Source organism: Notolepis coatsorum, assembly GCF_963971535.1.
Source record: "Notolepis coatsorum genome assembly, chromosome: 15".
Classification (NCBI taxonomy): Eukaryota; Metazoa; Chordata; class Actinopteri; order Aulopiformes; family Paralepididae; genus Notolepis; species Notolepis coatsorum.
Window position 1 is genome coordinate 12,933,383 of NC_140179.1, and position 16,228 is coordinate 12,949,610.

At 43.3% G+C, this 16,228-nt stretch overlaps 1 protein-coding gene across 2 annotated transcripts in view; it reads right to left on the bottom strand.

Annotated features, from left to right (window-relative positions):
* ncoa7b (nuclear receptor coactivator 7b) overlaps positions 1-16,228 on the bottom strand; it is a 96,048-nt gene that overhangs the window by 10,530 nt on the left and 69,290 nt on the right. For both annotated transcript variants that reach the window (XM_084330607.1, XM_084330606.1), the window contains exons 12-13: positions 10,604-10,751; positions 4,292-4,417 (exon numbers count right to left, since the gene is read on the bottom strand). In XM_084330607.1, the coding sequence (XP_084186733.1) occupies positions 4,292-4,417; positions 10,604-10,751 (274 nt within the window). The remainder of the gene's footprint in view (positions 1-4,291; positions 4,418-10,603; positions 10,752-16,228) is intronic.

A 16,228-nucleotide genomic window follows, 5' to 3' on the forward strand; every position in this document is an offset into this window, starting at 1 on the left:
CCTCCTCATCCATCACCCTCAACATAGGGGCCCCCCAGGGCTGTGTTCTGAGTCCCCTCCTCTACTCCCTGTACACACACGACTGTGTGGCTCAGCGGAGTAGCAATACAATCATCAAATTTGCTGACGACACAGTGGTGGTGGGCCTGATCTCTGCCAACGACGAGAGGGCCTACCTGGAAGAGGTCAAGGTCCTGGCGGGATGGTGCCAGGAAAACAGCCTCTCCCTGAACGTCAGCAAAACAAAGGAGATGATTGTGGACTTCAGGAGGTCGGGGGTCAAGGACTACAGCCCCCTCAGCATCGACGGGGCACCGGTTGAGAGAGTCAACAGCTTTAAGTACCTCGGAGCCTACATATCCGAGGACTTGACATGGACCACACACATTGACAGTGTTGTGAAGAAGGCACGACAACGCCTCTACTTCCTCAGGCGCCTAAGGAAGTTCCAAGTCAGTCAGAAGATCCTTAAGAACTTCTACTCATGTACAATAGAGAGCATCTTGACCGGCAACATCACCTCCTGGTTTGGGAATAGCACTGCACAAGACCGAAGCAGACTACAAAGAGTGACACGTTCAGCCGAACGCACAATTGGAGGGGGGCTCCCCACCCTCCAGAACATTTACAACAAGCGTTGCAAGGGCAAGGCTAAGAGAATCATTAAAGACTCCAGTCACCCGAACAACTGCCTCTTTGAACTGCTGCGGTCAGGCAAGCGATACCGGAGTCTCAAGGCGAGCACAGAAAGACTCAGAAGAAGCTTCTATCCCCAGGCCATCAGGCTGCTAAACGAACAATGAACACTACACAACAACAACCACCAAACGCACATAGCACACACATCCACACGCACACACTCACTTTAAACAAACACACTGTAGCACCCACTCCACACACTTTATAGCACACACCCACTTTAAACAAACACACTGTAGCACCCACTCCCCACACTTTATATTTATTGATGAAGGATTGCACTACAACTCGTACACCTTACTGTAAATTGTACCTAAATTGTACCTCATCCCATTTCTGCTTTGCACTATATAGTACTGTACATTAGTACACTGCATAGTATTGTATATTATATGGTAACTCAGAACATTGTACATATGTCTATACCGAACACTGTGACCTTATTTTCTTCTTCTATGTTATTTGATACTATCTTGTCTAGCACAGTCTCTGGAGCGTAACAGTAAGAAGCATTTTGTATGAAAGTATTCTGTACTTCTGTATGACAACTATTAAAGAAACTTGAACTTGAAACTTGACATGTCAATATTATAAAAGGTGTTTGGTGTGTGTGTGTGTATGGCTACGGTCAGACTACAGACGAAAGTGAACCAAATCTTGATTTCTTTGCTCATACTGTATGTGACTCAGATCAGATTTCTTCACAACAGCACAAATCACATGGAATCTGATCTTTTCAATTGAGATTTTGGGCCAGTTTCATAATGTGGTCCTAAATCAGATACAGGTCTGATCTTTTACAATGCGACATGAAAGATATGACTGGTTTTTATAATGATTATAACAGGAAGTAGGTAAAGTACGTAGGTAAACACCTTTTAATTCTGGCAAAGTGGCGTTTTAGTCTTTTAGACCGACTCTGTATTAGACAGACACAGTTCACTCCATTTCGGTATGAGCCGGGAGCCTGTGAGAGATGGTATGAGTCCTTTTTCTAGGGAAGAGGTGGTCGCCTAGGCAACGCAGGAGAGAAAGATAGTGGTGCGGGTCGCCTAGGCAACGAGGCGACCAGGTGAGCTAGTCAAGGTCGGCATTCCTTAAGAGAGATACCACTCTCATTAGACAGACAGAGCAGTTGTCGTCGTCCCCAAGCAAGGGGGGCGGGGGGGGGGGGGGGCAGAGGAGGGGAGCCACGAGGAGAGCGAGCTGGGAGAGAGATAGGCTGCACAACCAAGAGAGATAGAACTTAATTAATTTAGTTTATTTTCTTAGACCTTTAAAGACTTTGTTCCTCCTACTTCACTTCATTCTGGATGAGAACCGTTGTTTATGTAAATAAACCATCCTTTTTGATACGACCTGAACTATCAACGTACGTTATTCCGAGTGCACGGGAGGGAGAAGAGACAGGGTTTCAGCCAGTAAAGCATGCAGGAGTGAGAATTCCACCAAACAATTGCCTCCATAATACAAAACGATACACGACGCGGAGATGGCCAGGGCCCTGTTCCTCGTACCTGGCTAACTGAGTTAGCGGGATAATTTTCACAATAACTTGACATAAGTGAGATCTTTCGGTTCCCCGACGTGCGATTGTCTAAATCACTATGGCAACAGATCAGAAAGTTTGAACCTGCTCCAGCGCAGGGTTAAGTTCAGTTAGCTGGATAACCTGGCCACACCCTCGCAAAGAAATGCCAGCTCTCCTCGCAGATCCGATTACACCATTCTGAATTATGTTTTTGTGCTTCGTTTTTCTAGAGGGGGCTTTTGAATGTAAAATAATAGACAAAAAATTCTGATAATAAATCATATTCACATATCACACGTTATTGTGATATTGTAACTGGGATTAAAATGTTTTAGGAGATGCGCTGTTTGATGGATTTGATGACGTGGACGTGACTTGAGAAATTTAATGAGCCTTTGACGTTTTGATGAATGAATTTGAGAAAATGCATTTATCTGTTCAAGCACTGTTAGTGTTATCTGATGATGAACATGAGGTGTCACTGGTATAAACCAAAGGTTAATCAATTCAATGCATGTATGGATGATGTCCGAAACAGATTAAAACCTGATTAATAGTGAAACTGGATAAACTCTCTCCAAGCCTCTCTGACACGTTATTTCGGGGGTCGCGCCTTGAAAACTTTGGGAACCATGTAGTTATATATAAAGTACATGATACCTAAGCTGAGCGCATACATTACAGATATCCTCATAAGTTTCTATTAATTCGTATCAATTAGATATTCTTTGGGCTTGTTTTTATCTACTTATTCTGAAAGAGTTGAACTAAATATTTTCGCTAGCAAGATCTCATTTAATTATTCATTCCATTAAGCCTACTGCCAGCAGGCACATTTAAAGAAATATAATCTGATTGATTGGGGTAATGAGGGACTTAAAATTAGCCTATAGATTATGCATTTAACTTGTCGGCGAGGCTATTGAGCCATACTGTATTGTACCCATTCTGCAATCTGTTATAAAGTTTTCAATCAATCAATGCCGTTAGAAAATCAGGATTTCTGCGATCGACACCTGCTGTCTTTTCAGGTGAGGCGCCGGCGTGCAATTATCCTGAGTATCAAGTCTGGTTCGAATTAACAAGACTGAATCAGCGTTCGAGAAACAGGGAAAGCCTGGATTCAAACATCGGGTTAATTGAATCTGGCTAATGGGACGTTTGATCGACTTAGTTGAACCAGGTACGAGGAATAGGGCCCAGGAGACCAGATGGAGGCTGATGATGACCAACGACCGGGCGACCAGCTGAGACACCGAACTCTTACAGTAATGAGACTTTCATGGGACTTTTACGTCACTCTAGATTGACATTTGTCATGTCCATCTTCTTTATTATTAATTTGCGCAGGCGGGTCAGTTCAGAAGTGAGCACTAAGGCAGTGTGAACTGTGTGTATATTAGTGGTGGGGGAAAATATCGATACAGTATAGTATCGCGATACTTTGCGTGGCGATACTGTATCGATACAAGGACGCCAAGTATCGATATTTTATTATTATTTCTTTTTTTTTCTCAAATCTTTTATAATTTGTTTTGTATAAGGAAGTTGCATTGTTCATTTCAATACCTTAATAGTACAGTAGTCCACACACACACACGCGCGCACACACACACACACACACACACACACACACACACACACACACACACACACACACACACACACACACACGTGTGCATTCAGTTAAGTTGGAATATGACTGTAATACAAACAGTTCAGTTCGTCAGGTACATGCAACACAGTGTTGACATCTGTCTGCTTGAGAAAATCCCATTTGCTGCAATAAAAATGATTGAAGTGAGATGAACAGACTGAAAACTTGACATGTTGACAAAGTTTTACTTTGCAGTTGAAAAAAGGCAATAAATCGCAATATATCGCAATATTAATATCGCAATACTCAGCATATCGCAATATATTTTGAATCGCAATACTATCGTATCGTGACTTAAGTATCGTGATAATATCGTATGGTGTGAGGCCTCCGGTGATTCCCACCCCTAGTGTATGTGTGTGTGTGTGTGTGTGTGTGTGTGTGTGTGTGTGCACACTACCTACCTTCTCCAGGTGTGTGTCCTGCAGTAGAGAACTGGTGTCAGCGAGTATGGGCAGCCCGTCCACAGACAGCTCTCCCTCGTAGCTGCCGAAACTCTGCCTGCGCTTCGCCTCGTCGATGGTAATGATCTAGGAACACAATCCATACCGTATACTTAAATACCATACTTATCATTCTACTATATAAACGATAGACACACACACACACACACACACACACACACACACACACACACACACACACACACACACACACACACACACACACACACACACACACACACACACACACACACACACACACACACACACACACACACACACACACACACACACACACACACACACACACACACACACACACACACACACACACACACACACACACACATCAATATGATGAATTGAAAATGGGGGACCCTGATGGAAACAAGACGAAAGTCTTTCTCAGGTCTGCATCCTCTTAACAATTGTATGTATTGAGCTGTACTGTACTGTACCCATTCTGCAATCTGTTAATAAATTTTTCAATCAATTCAATCAATCAATCAACACACACACACACACGAACGTATATATGAATGAGCATGTTTGAAAAGCATTTAGCTAAATAGGGAATATTTCCTGAACAGAGGTGCAGATGGTTCATATCTGTTAGAGTGAGAAATCATCCTGAGGAACTAATGACTAATTTGTTGAGATATGATGGATACGTAGCAGTCCAGACTATTGCAGTAGTTAAGGTAAGGAAATAAAAAGCTATAGTACAAGGTTAGATTGGCAGAGGGATGGATCATGGGGCAGACCCTTCTCAATATACCAAGCATAATCATACATTTTTTGTAGACATTATCAATGTGGTTATTATGCCAATTTAAACCTTCATCTACAATAACTCCTAAACATGTTGTATATGGCACTTGGAGAATTCCATTATTTAATATGTTAGATTCTTCTCTAGGGTAGTACTTGTTATTGTTGCAGAAGATGAAGTTACATTTGTTGACATTTAGAGTTAGCTTGTTAAGTTGAAACCAGTTAAAGACTATTTCCAATTCCTCATTCACACATTCAATCAGGGACTTAAAATCATGATGAGTAGCTATGAGATTGGTGTCGTCAGCAAATAATAATGGAAGTAGGGTATTACAAGACATAGCCAAAAATGTCACATCATAAATTAAAAAGAATAAAGGGCCCAGAATGGAACCCTGAAGAGAATCCTTGATTTCATAGATGAGCATCCATTGGAAAACACAAACTGCTCTGTTGTCTAAATAGTTTATAAACCACTTGAGGGCAATATCATGTACACCATATCTATTAAGCTTAGAGATGAGAATGTTGTGGTTGACCGTATCAAAAGCTTTGCTCAGATCTAGAAAAACACCAATAGCATTTTTTTTGTCATCAAGTGCTGAGGAGATATTATTGACAAGCTGTAACAATGGAGCATTCTTTATGGAAACCATACTGATGGTTATACAGGATATTGTTCATAACTAGATGGTTAGAGATTCTTGAGTAAACCAGTTTCTCTAAGATTCTTTTTTTTTAAAGGGGAACTATTTTACTATTTCTTTCACTATTTGGGCACTTTTACACAATTCCTGTGAGTCTATGGAACACCTCTGTAATATATATATATTTTTTTATTCATTGTTTTGTATTTCTAATCAAGTCCTCAAAAACAGCATTTTTCTACCTCAAGATCTCGAGCTGTTTTGAGCCTGGGCTGCAGGGCGGCTCCTAAACCACTGCGGAGCGTCGTCTTCGCCTGAACATTAACATGCAGCGGTGACTATATGACATCACATATAGGCACATTTTCAAATGACTCAGTTCAGTGAGGGTGAATATTGTGAGAGGAGAATTGGAAGAATGCGCCAATATGAGAATTTTGAGACATAGATCATATTAATATAAGTTCACATAGCTAGGAAACAATGCTAAACACTCAAAAAGGCCATTTATAAGATAGTTCCCCTTTAAAACAGGGCAATATAGATATAGGATGGTAATTTCCAAAGTCCTTTGGGTCTCCAGATTTATAAATTGGTATGACTTTGGCAATTGAGGTTGTGAGGGATGATGCCAGATTGAAGGGATAATGAAAGAATATGAGTTAAAGGATAGATAATATAATCAATAGTTTCTTTGATGCGACTGCTTTTGATACCATCATGACCTTGAGCGGAATTCTTTAAGATCATAATTATCTCATACACTTCATTAATACTAGGATGATCAACACTTGGGAGTGAGGAGAATTGACCTTTGATCAGACTACAAGGGCTCAAGTTAGAGTTTGCAATACTATAGATGCCAATGAAGAACCAACATTTATAAAGAATTCATTGAAACCATCTGCAATTTCTTTCGGGCTGCACAGAAGAGTTCCATCCTTCCTGGTGGGGATTTATTCCGATTTAGTAAATGGTTGATGAGTTTCCAAGTAGACTTAATGCGCCTCATTCAACAATACTCTTATTATTTTTCTTATATTCTTGCTTACCTGTCTGTTAACACTTTGAGTGCCAGCAGGGGGCGCACAATTTAGCGCTTGGGTGCCGGCGCTGTAGTCAATGGGAGGGCGAGCACATTTGCGAACGCACAAACTATATCTTAAATTATGACTATGTGTCTAATACGCCCGTCGCTTATCAATGACTTGTTTCCAGTCAACATTGTCGAAAACGGATAGTTTTTTAATCAGTACATTTCCGTTTTATACCATTTTGAAAAACGCTAGTTTTTTTAAACTTTGAAACTAACTAGCTGTCCCTGCCTTTAGCTAAGCCGACATGGCTAGCCTGACTGAACTTTCTAACATGGAACAACTTTCATCTTCAGTCCATCTTTTTTTTTTCTCGCGAGGCCCCCCTCCCCGCGAGGCCCTGTGCGACCGCACTGCTCGCACACCCCCTGAGGAGGCCCTGCTCATTGTTCTACGATATACCAATCATTTTACGATATACTCATCATTCTACTATAATAGACATAATAGAGTGGACTTCCTGCTTTCCTATTGAAAGAGGAAATGAGAAAAGCCTACATGTTCAAAAGAGGAAACACGTCTAAGATATAGAGATAATAGTTTGTACACTTTATAGTAGAGTTGCATCAATACTGATACCAGGCTAACATACCTCAAGTTCAAGTTTCATTAATAGTTGTCATACAGAAGTACAGAATACTTTTATACAAAATGCTTCTTACTGTTACGCTCCAGAGACTGTGCTAGACAAGATAAGTATGAAATAAAATAGTATAGCATGTAAATTAGAAGTAAAAAATGAGGTCAGTGTTCAGTATAGACATATGTACAATGTTCGATGCAGAATAGAAGTAACTGAGTTACCATATAATATACAATATACTATGCACGCAGTGTACTAATATACAATACTATATAGTGCAAAGCAGAAATGGGATGAGGTACAATTTAGGTACAATTTACAGTAAGGTGTACGAGTTGTAGTGCAAATCCTTTAACAATAAATATAAAGTGTGTTTAGGTGATCTAAAGTGTGGAGAGTGGGTGCTGCAGTGTGTTGTTTGTTTAAAGTGAGTGTGTGCGTGTGGATGTGTGTGCTGTGTGCATTTGATGGTTGTTGTATAGTGTTTATTGTTCGTTGAGCAGCGTGATGGCCTGGGGATAGAAGCTTCTTCTGAGTCTTTCTGTGCTCGCCTTGAGACTCCGGTATCGCTTGCCTGACCGCAGCAGTTCAAAGAGGCAGTTGTTCGGGTGGCTGGAGTCCTTGATGATTCTCTTAGCCTTACCCCTGCACCGCTTGTTGTAAATGTTCTGGAGGGTGGGGAGCCCCCCTCCAATTGTGCGTTCGGCTGAACGTGTCACTCTTTGTAGTCTGCTGAAGTCTTGTGCAGTGCTATTCCCAAACCTCTATCTCTATTGTACATGAGTAGAAGTTCTTAAGGATCTTCTGACTGACTTGGAACTTCCTTAGGCGCCTGAGGAAGTAGAGGCGTTGTCGTGCCTTCTTCACAACACTGTCAATGTGTGTGGTCCATGTCAAGTCCTCGGATATGTGGGCTCCGAGGTACTTAAAACTGTTCACTCTCTCAACCGGTGCCCCGTCGATGCTGAGGGGGCTGTAGTCCTTGATCCCCGACCTCCTAAAGTCCACAATCATCTCCTTTGTTTTGCTGACGTTCAGGGAGAGGCTGTTCTCCTGGCACCATCCCGCCAGGACCTTGACCTCTTCCAGGTAGGCCCTCTCGTCGTTTGCAGAGATCAGGCCCACCACTACTGTGTCGTCAGAAAATTTGATGATTGTGTTGTTACTCCGCTGAGCCACACAGTCGTGTGTGTACAGGGAGTAGAGGAGGGGACTCAGAACACAGCCCTGGGGGGCTCCTATGTTGAGGGTGATGGATGAGGAGGTGCAGTTGCCTGCTCTCACCACCTGGGGTCTGCCCGTCAGGAAGTCCAAGACCCACTGGCAGAGGTCATAGTTCAAGCCCAGGTCCCTGAGCTTGGCTATGAGTTTGGAGGGGACTATGGTATTGAATGCCGAGCTGTAGTAGATGAATAGCATTCTCACATAGTTCCCCTTCCTCTTGTCCAGGTGTGATGCTGCTGTGTGCAGCACATGGGCTATGGCGTCCTCCATGGACCTGTTGGGGCGGTATGCAAATTTCAGGGGGTCCAGGTTGATGGGGAGGGAGGAGCAGATGTAGCCCTTTACTAGCTTCTCAAAGCACTTCATGGCTATGGAGGTGAGAGCTACAGGGCGGTAGTCGTTGAGGCAAGCAGGCTTGGATTTTTTAGGTACAGGGATGATAGTGGACTTCTTCAGGCAGGTGGGGATGACAGCCTGTTCTAAGGACAGGTTAAATATGTCAGTGAATACCGGGGCCAGTTGGTCGGCACAGACTTTTAGGACGCGGCCGGGGATGCCGTCCGGTCCTGCTGCCTTCCTGATATTCACTTTTTTAAAGGTCCGCCTCACCTCATGCTCTGTTACCCTGAACACTGAGTCTCCATCAGCAGACCCCCCCCCATTGCCGTGGCTTGTAGGCTGGTGTTGTTATTACCAGCCTCAAACCTCGCATAGGAGGTATTGAGATCATTTGCTAAGGAGATGTCACTGTTCAGTTTGAGGGAGGTGCCTTTGTAGTCTGTCATCGTTTTGAGGCCCTGCCACATAGCTCTGGAGTCAGCCTGTTCAAACTGAAGTTCAATTTTATCCCTGTAGCGCCGTTTTGCCTCTATTACGTCTGTCCTCCTTACGTTGTATCGCGCCACCTTGTGGTCATTCATGTTGCCTGCCACCAGGCCGTCGTTGTATGCTGTGGTGCGCGCTTTCAGAGCTTCACGGACGGATTTGTCTACCCAGGGCTTTTGATTTGGGTAAACTTTAATTATGGTAGTGGGGATTGTTTCTTCCACCAAAGTACGAACAAAGTCCAGCACTGTCTCTGTGTAGTCATTAATGTTATCTGTGTCACGGAATACACTCCAGTCTGTGCATTCAAGCGCAGCTTGGAGCGTCTCCTCTGACTCCACATCCCATTTCTGCACCTCTCGCGAGACTACCAGAGTGCTCTTGATCCTTTGTTTATATTTTGGTGAAAGAAAAATGGCCGCATGATCAGATTTTCCGAAGCCGCTAGCAGAATGAGCCTTGTATTATCCACACTTGAACTGCGTGTAACAGTGGTCTAAAATGTTACCGCCTCTGGTGTTACAAGTCACATGTTGATAGAAGTCCGGCAATACCTTTCTCAGATTGGCGCTATTGAAATCACCCACAACCACAATAGCAGCATCAACGTTAGCTGCCTGGAGTTTATTTACCTCGTCGTGGAGCCTGGAGAGCGCGTCACCAGTGTTTGCTTGCGGTGGAATATACACCCCGACCAGGATGATCGACGTTAGCTCCCTCGGGAGGAAGAAAGGTCGACACTTGATGGATATATATTCCAGGTTGGGGGAGCAGTGGCTCGATAGTTCCTTCACGTTGCCTGGATCGCTCCAATTGTTGTTCAACATGAAGGCTATTCCACCTCCACGCTGTTTGCCGGATTCTGCTGTTCAATACCTGTGCTTGGTATTGATTTGTCTGTATAATCAAAGATGTCTTCCCCCACAATTTTCAACAGAATAAAGTAGCTGTCAAAAATGGTAAACATCAAGCGTAGTACCCATTTTAGTACCATTGCCATCTATGACGCTTCACAACAAAGTATTCGTAACAAAAAGTGTCACGATGTACAATCTAAGTTAACCTATTTATTCTAGATGGCCGTAACCTACACGCCACGCACTGACTTGTCGTGTGCTGAACTCACCTCCCAGCTACACGACGCAGGGTCACTGAAGAAGTTATCGATCATGTCCAGCTCGTCCTTCTCCACAACCACAAAACCGTGTTCCCGCGCCTCCTTGCCATAGGCGTCAGGGGACCACTGGACGAAGAAGGAGTACAGGTGGTCCACCCTGGAACAGACAGGTAAGTTAAGACGGTTGCTATAGACTAGGGATGGGCATAGATTTTAAAATATTCTAATAGTTCGAGGGCTTGGCGCAAAAAAAGGGGCGTAAGTGACATTTTCATAATTTTACAGGAGAGCAAAGACAAGCGCCAAACTCAATTGAAAGTTCCCATTCTTACGCCTTTATGTTTTCGGCCTTTATTTGAAAAAGTTAAATTATAGTGAACTTGGGGGGCCGGGTAGCGCAGCGGACTAAGCGTCTGTCTACCACCACAGAGCCAGTGGGATCGAATCCGGCTGTGGTGCCTCCGGCTTGGCCGACCATCCATACTAACACAATTGGCAGTGTTAGAGGGTGGGAAGCCGGCGTGGGTGGGTCCTGGTCGTTGTAAACAGCGACTCCTACAGTTCGGTCGGGGGGCCTGCACAGCAAGGGAAGGATCTGGGAGAGGTAGTGTGATCCTTCCACACGTTACACTCTCCCAGTGAGAGTCCGCGCTGCCAGGTGAAAAGAAGCAGTGGGCTGGCTACACATGTGTCGGAGGAAGCATGTGATAGTCTCCGCCCTCCCAGACCCGACTGTAGGGGGTAAAGTGCGCAACGACCAGGAAGGGGGATAGAAAAAAAAATTAAAATAGAATTGTTTATGTGAATATCGTTTCGTTTCAAAAGATATATTTCCCCTCGTTTTTACCGGCAACTACACTGTGTAATGTATTGAGAGGGGGGACCCTAAACTACACTGTGTAATGTATTGAGAGGGGAGACCCTAAACTACACTGTAATGTATTGAGAGGGGAGACCCTAAACTACACAGTCATGTATTGAGAGGGGAGACCCTAAACTACACTGTACTGTATTGAGAGGGGAGACCCTAAACTACACTGTGTGATGTATTGAGAGGGGAGACCCTAAACTACACTGTGTAATGTATTGAGAGGGGAGACCCTAAACTACACAGTAATGTATTGAGAGGGGAGACCCTAAACTACACTGTACTGTATTGAGAGGGGAGACCCTAAACTACACTGTGTGATGTATTGAGAGGGGAGACCCTAAACTACACTGTGTAATGTATTGAGAGGGGAGACCCTAAACTACACTGTGTAATGTATTGGGAGGGGAGACCCTAAACTACACTGTGTAATGTATTGGGAGGGGAGACCCTAAACTACACTGTACTGTATTGAGAGGGGAGACCCTAAACGAATAGCACTTTTATTGAAAAAAAAAAAAAAAAATGTGTCACTCATTCCACAAGGACGTAGAATAAACTTTTTTTTTTTTTTTTAAATGGACCATTTGCATGTTCTTGTTATCTGAATCTACTCTAGGGACATATATGGATCAGTGTCAGAAATTGTGTGTCTGTTACTAGGCTTGAGTAAATTGTAATGAACCAAAGGAGAATATCAATTCTATTTAAAAAAATAATAACTATCTTTGACTGTGAATAACACCATGCTAAAATTGACCAGACCTGAAAAATCTAAGCAAATGAATAAAGGGAAGATGATTAAACAGAAGGTTTTGTAGATACAGTACTGAATGAATTCTGCCATCTTTTTTATAATGTAAATTTCTCCACCATTTTTCATCGTATTGCAACACCGTTTTTTGCAAGGCGTTCACAGAAAGAACCAACTGTGTTCTGTTTTATGGCAATAACGTTTAGGTTTGTGGGAGATAATCCCAAAAAATAAGAGAAATAAAAAAGTTAATCCAGAAGTCAGATGATTGACAGGGGCTGGTGTGAGCTGGGTAGGGTAGTTTTTCGAAATTCGAAAGCCCCGAGTCTCTTCCTTCAAAAGACACTCACTTTTGGCTGTGCCACTTCGTCCTGTCAATATGCGCCGGTTTCCGACTCAATGCCCTGAGATTTCTATAATCTTATATTTCACTAATAACAGTTAAAATAATTGGTAAACAAACGTAATGCTGAAAATATACACTTTTACTGTATATCTCGGGCTTAACCCTGTGAGGCCCAAATTAAAAAGACATTAGAGGCAAAAGAGGCCAGAGGGTGGGACATATAAACACATTTACTATCAAATAGCATTGTGAGGCTGACCAACAGGACCAATTGACTAATACATGTGCTTAACATTTTTTAAATAAACATCTTTTTTTAAATGGCTAAAAGTGATTTTGTAATTTTGCAACCGTGGGTCTCACAGGGTACTTTTACCCATGTGAGGCCCAAATAAAAAAGACATTAGCAACTTCAGAGGCCAGAGGGTGAGACCTATAAACACATGAAGGGTGCCATGACTGAAAAAAAAGGTTGAGAAACGCTGGTATATGGTGTGGCTCTTTGTGGTGCCACAGTAATTTTTGTGGCTCTTAGTCTCTGACTGGTTGGCCACCCCTGCTCTACGATGTCGAACCAATAGCTCTGGAGCTTTACACAGGACCAAAAGCAGTGGATGTGGTTTCCAATCTCTATCTTGCATTTAAAGCAGAGTGGGGACGCATTGGGATCCATTTTACTCTTAAGGGCAGGGGTAATATGAATGCGGTGTAAGATTCTAACTTGGATAGACTTGGTGCGGTTGCAAACAGAGATTTTTTTTGCGTAGGTCCATGCATCCTGCCAGTCCTCGTCCGTGATCTCTATGTCCAAGTCTTTTTCCCAGGACTGTTTAGTGACAAGGGAAGATAAAGATTAATTAAGGTTTAGAGTACTATAGAAGATAGATATTTGTTTTTTAGGAATCTGCAAGGAGAGGGCTTTCTCCACCTGCGAGGTGGAACTGTTAATTAACAGTGAGGTGTCCTTGGTGATAAACTGCCTAATTTGTAAGTATTAAAAAAATTCCGTTTTCAATAGGCCATACCGCTGCTGCAGCTGTAGAAAGGACATTAGGGTCTGGCCATCAAACAAGTGGCCAAGATCAGTTATGCCCTGCGTATGCCAGGTCTTGAAGCCGCCGCCAATTTGGTCTGGCTTAAAGTCAGGATTGTCTACGATCGGGGTAAGAGGAGAGGTCAGCTTAGCTCAGCCCTCCACCTTACGGACAGTCTTCCAGGCCTTGACGGAGCATAGTGTGATGGGGTTAGAGCATATTTTCCTAACAGACTTAAAGTCTTTGATAAATAGTAGGTTCCACAAGGGGGACTTAGATTGCAAGGATTCAATGTCTAGCCAGATTGATAGTGGGTCTGATCTGAACCAACCGACAAGTACCCTAAGGTGTGCTGCTAGTTGGTAATATCTTAAATTAGGTAGGTCTAGACCCCCATCTTCACCATCCATCTGTAATTTGGCCATTTTCAGACGCGGTTTCTTCCCATTCCAAATGAATGAGCTTAGCCAGCCTTCTAGCACCTTGATAACCTTGTTTGTCAGCAGCACTGGAATCATTTGGAGAGGGTATAATAGTCTGGGGAGTACGTTCATTTTGACGAGGGCTATCCTACCCAGCCAGGAGATTGGTAAAGGGGCCCATCTAACTAAGTCTGCCCTTATGGTGTCTAAAAGGGGGGGAAAGTTGGCCTTAAACAATGTGTCATAGGTGGGTGTCACAAATACTCCTAAGTAAACAAAGCCGGAGGGCGACCAGCGAAATGGGAAGAGCTCGGGCAGGATCGGGATGGATTTAAGTGTCCCAAATGGCATTGCTTCGGATTTGGAAAAGTTCATTTTGTACCCCGAGAAGGTTCCAAATGTGGAAATCATGCGGGTTAGACATGGAATGGAAGAGTCAGGTTTAGATATAAAGATCAGTACGTTGTCCGCGTAAAGACTGATTTTGTGCTCCCTCTCGCCCACCCTAATACCTGAGACCGCGGCTGGATGCCTAATGGCCTGAGTGAGTGGTTCTATGGCCATGTCAAATAGTAAAGGGCTAAGAGGGTCCCCCTGGGGTTTCCCCGTTGTAGAGGAAAGTTGTTAGACCTAAGCCCGTTAGTCAGAACCGCCGTGATCAGGAATTGGAATATACCATTTGGATACCATCTGATGTCAGGTAAGGAATCTATGTTATCAGTGTTAGGATAATCAGACTCGTTTTCACAGAGATATAAGCATTTATGTGATATGTGATATAGCTGTTTTGACTGTAAAAGCGATCAGGAAATGAGAGCAGCTATTATCAGCGCGCGGCACGAACGTGCGTGCGCACACATATACTATCGATCATCTAGCGTTTATTTGAAAACGATTCATAAATAGGCCGACAAATGTCAACGTTCTGGAATATTCCAGTAAAAGGCGATTAGGTTGTTTTTCCCCGGAAAACGGGTGATTTTCAAAATGCTATCAAACGGAAATGAAACGATAAAAAAACAATCTGCCTTGACAATGTTGACTGGAAATTGATTCTTTGATAAGCGACGGGCAGATTAGACACATAGCCATAATTTAAAACATAGATTAGACGATATTAACGTTAACATTGGCATGGATGGTGGCATTCAAGGGACTAATACGGAATTAATCTCTGGCGCTCAAAGTGTTAAGGGCGCACAGAGCTGCTTCCTTCGTAATTGGGGCGTTAAGGAGCAAGTTCTGATCTTTCGATACCTTAGGGAGGTGCAAATCAGCGAAAAAAGCTTGCATGTCAGAGAGAGCATCATCGGGTCGTTCAGTCCTATAGAGTTGGGCATAGAAAGAGGCAAACTCTTTATTAATAGTTTTGGTGTCAAAGGACCTGACCCTGTTTGAGTCCGAGATTGAGGATATTACTTACTTGGGTGTCAGCCCTCTTTTTTGCCAAGTTAGCTAGGCACCTGCCAGGCTTGTCACTGTGTTCGTACATTCTCTGTCTGGCAAATTTAAGAGAGTATTCGGCATCCTGGATCAGAAGAGTGTTTAACGCAGCTCTGGTGGCCGTAAGCTCTATAAGCACAGCCGGGGCTGGGTTTGAAACATGTTGATTCTCAAGGTCGGCTAGTTTGGATTCAAGAAGTTTGCATTGTTCATTTTTCTTGCGTTTCTTGGATGATACGTAAGACAATCAGTCCGCGAGAAAAGACCTTGGATGTTTCCCAGAGCAGACGGGTTATCCGTAGAATGGGAGTTAATTGAGTAGAACATTTTAAATTCCGATTCGAAATAGGAGACAAACCTATCAGGTATGGGTTAAGACGCCAACGTCTCGACAGCGCCTGCTCTTCTGACAAGGAGTAGACCAGATATATAGCGGCGTGATCCGATAAAACAATACTTCCGATTGTGCAGGACGATACTAGAAAGAGCTTAGAGGAAGGGATGAAGAAATAGTCTATTCTACTGTTGCTCTTATGTGGGCCGCTAAAAAAGGTGAACTTCAGTTCGGATGGGCAAAGGGTTCTCCAGACATCTGAGAATCCGATGTCTGTCCATAGGGAGGAGAGCATCTTTGCTTGCCTAGAGGGAGGAGCCAAACTGGGTGGGAGTTTGTCAAGAGACGGTATAAGGTGACAGTTAAAGTCTCTGCCCACAAAGGCATTCTCAGAGGCCAGGCCATTAAATTCAGTAAATACTTTGGATAGAAA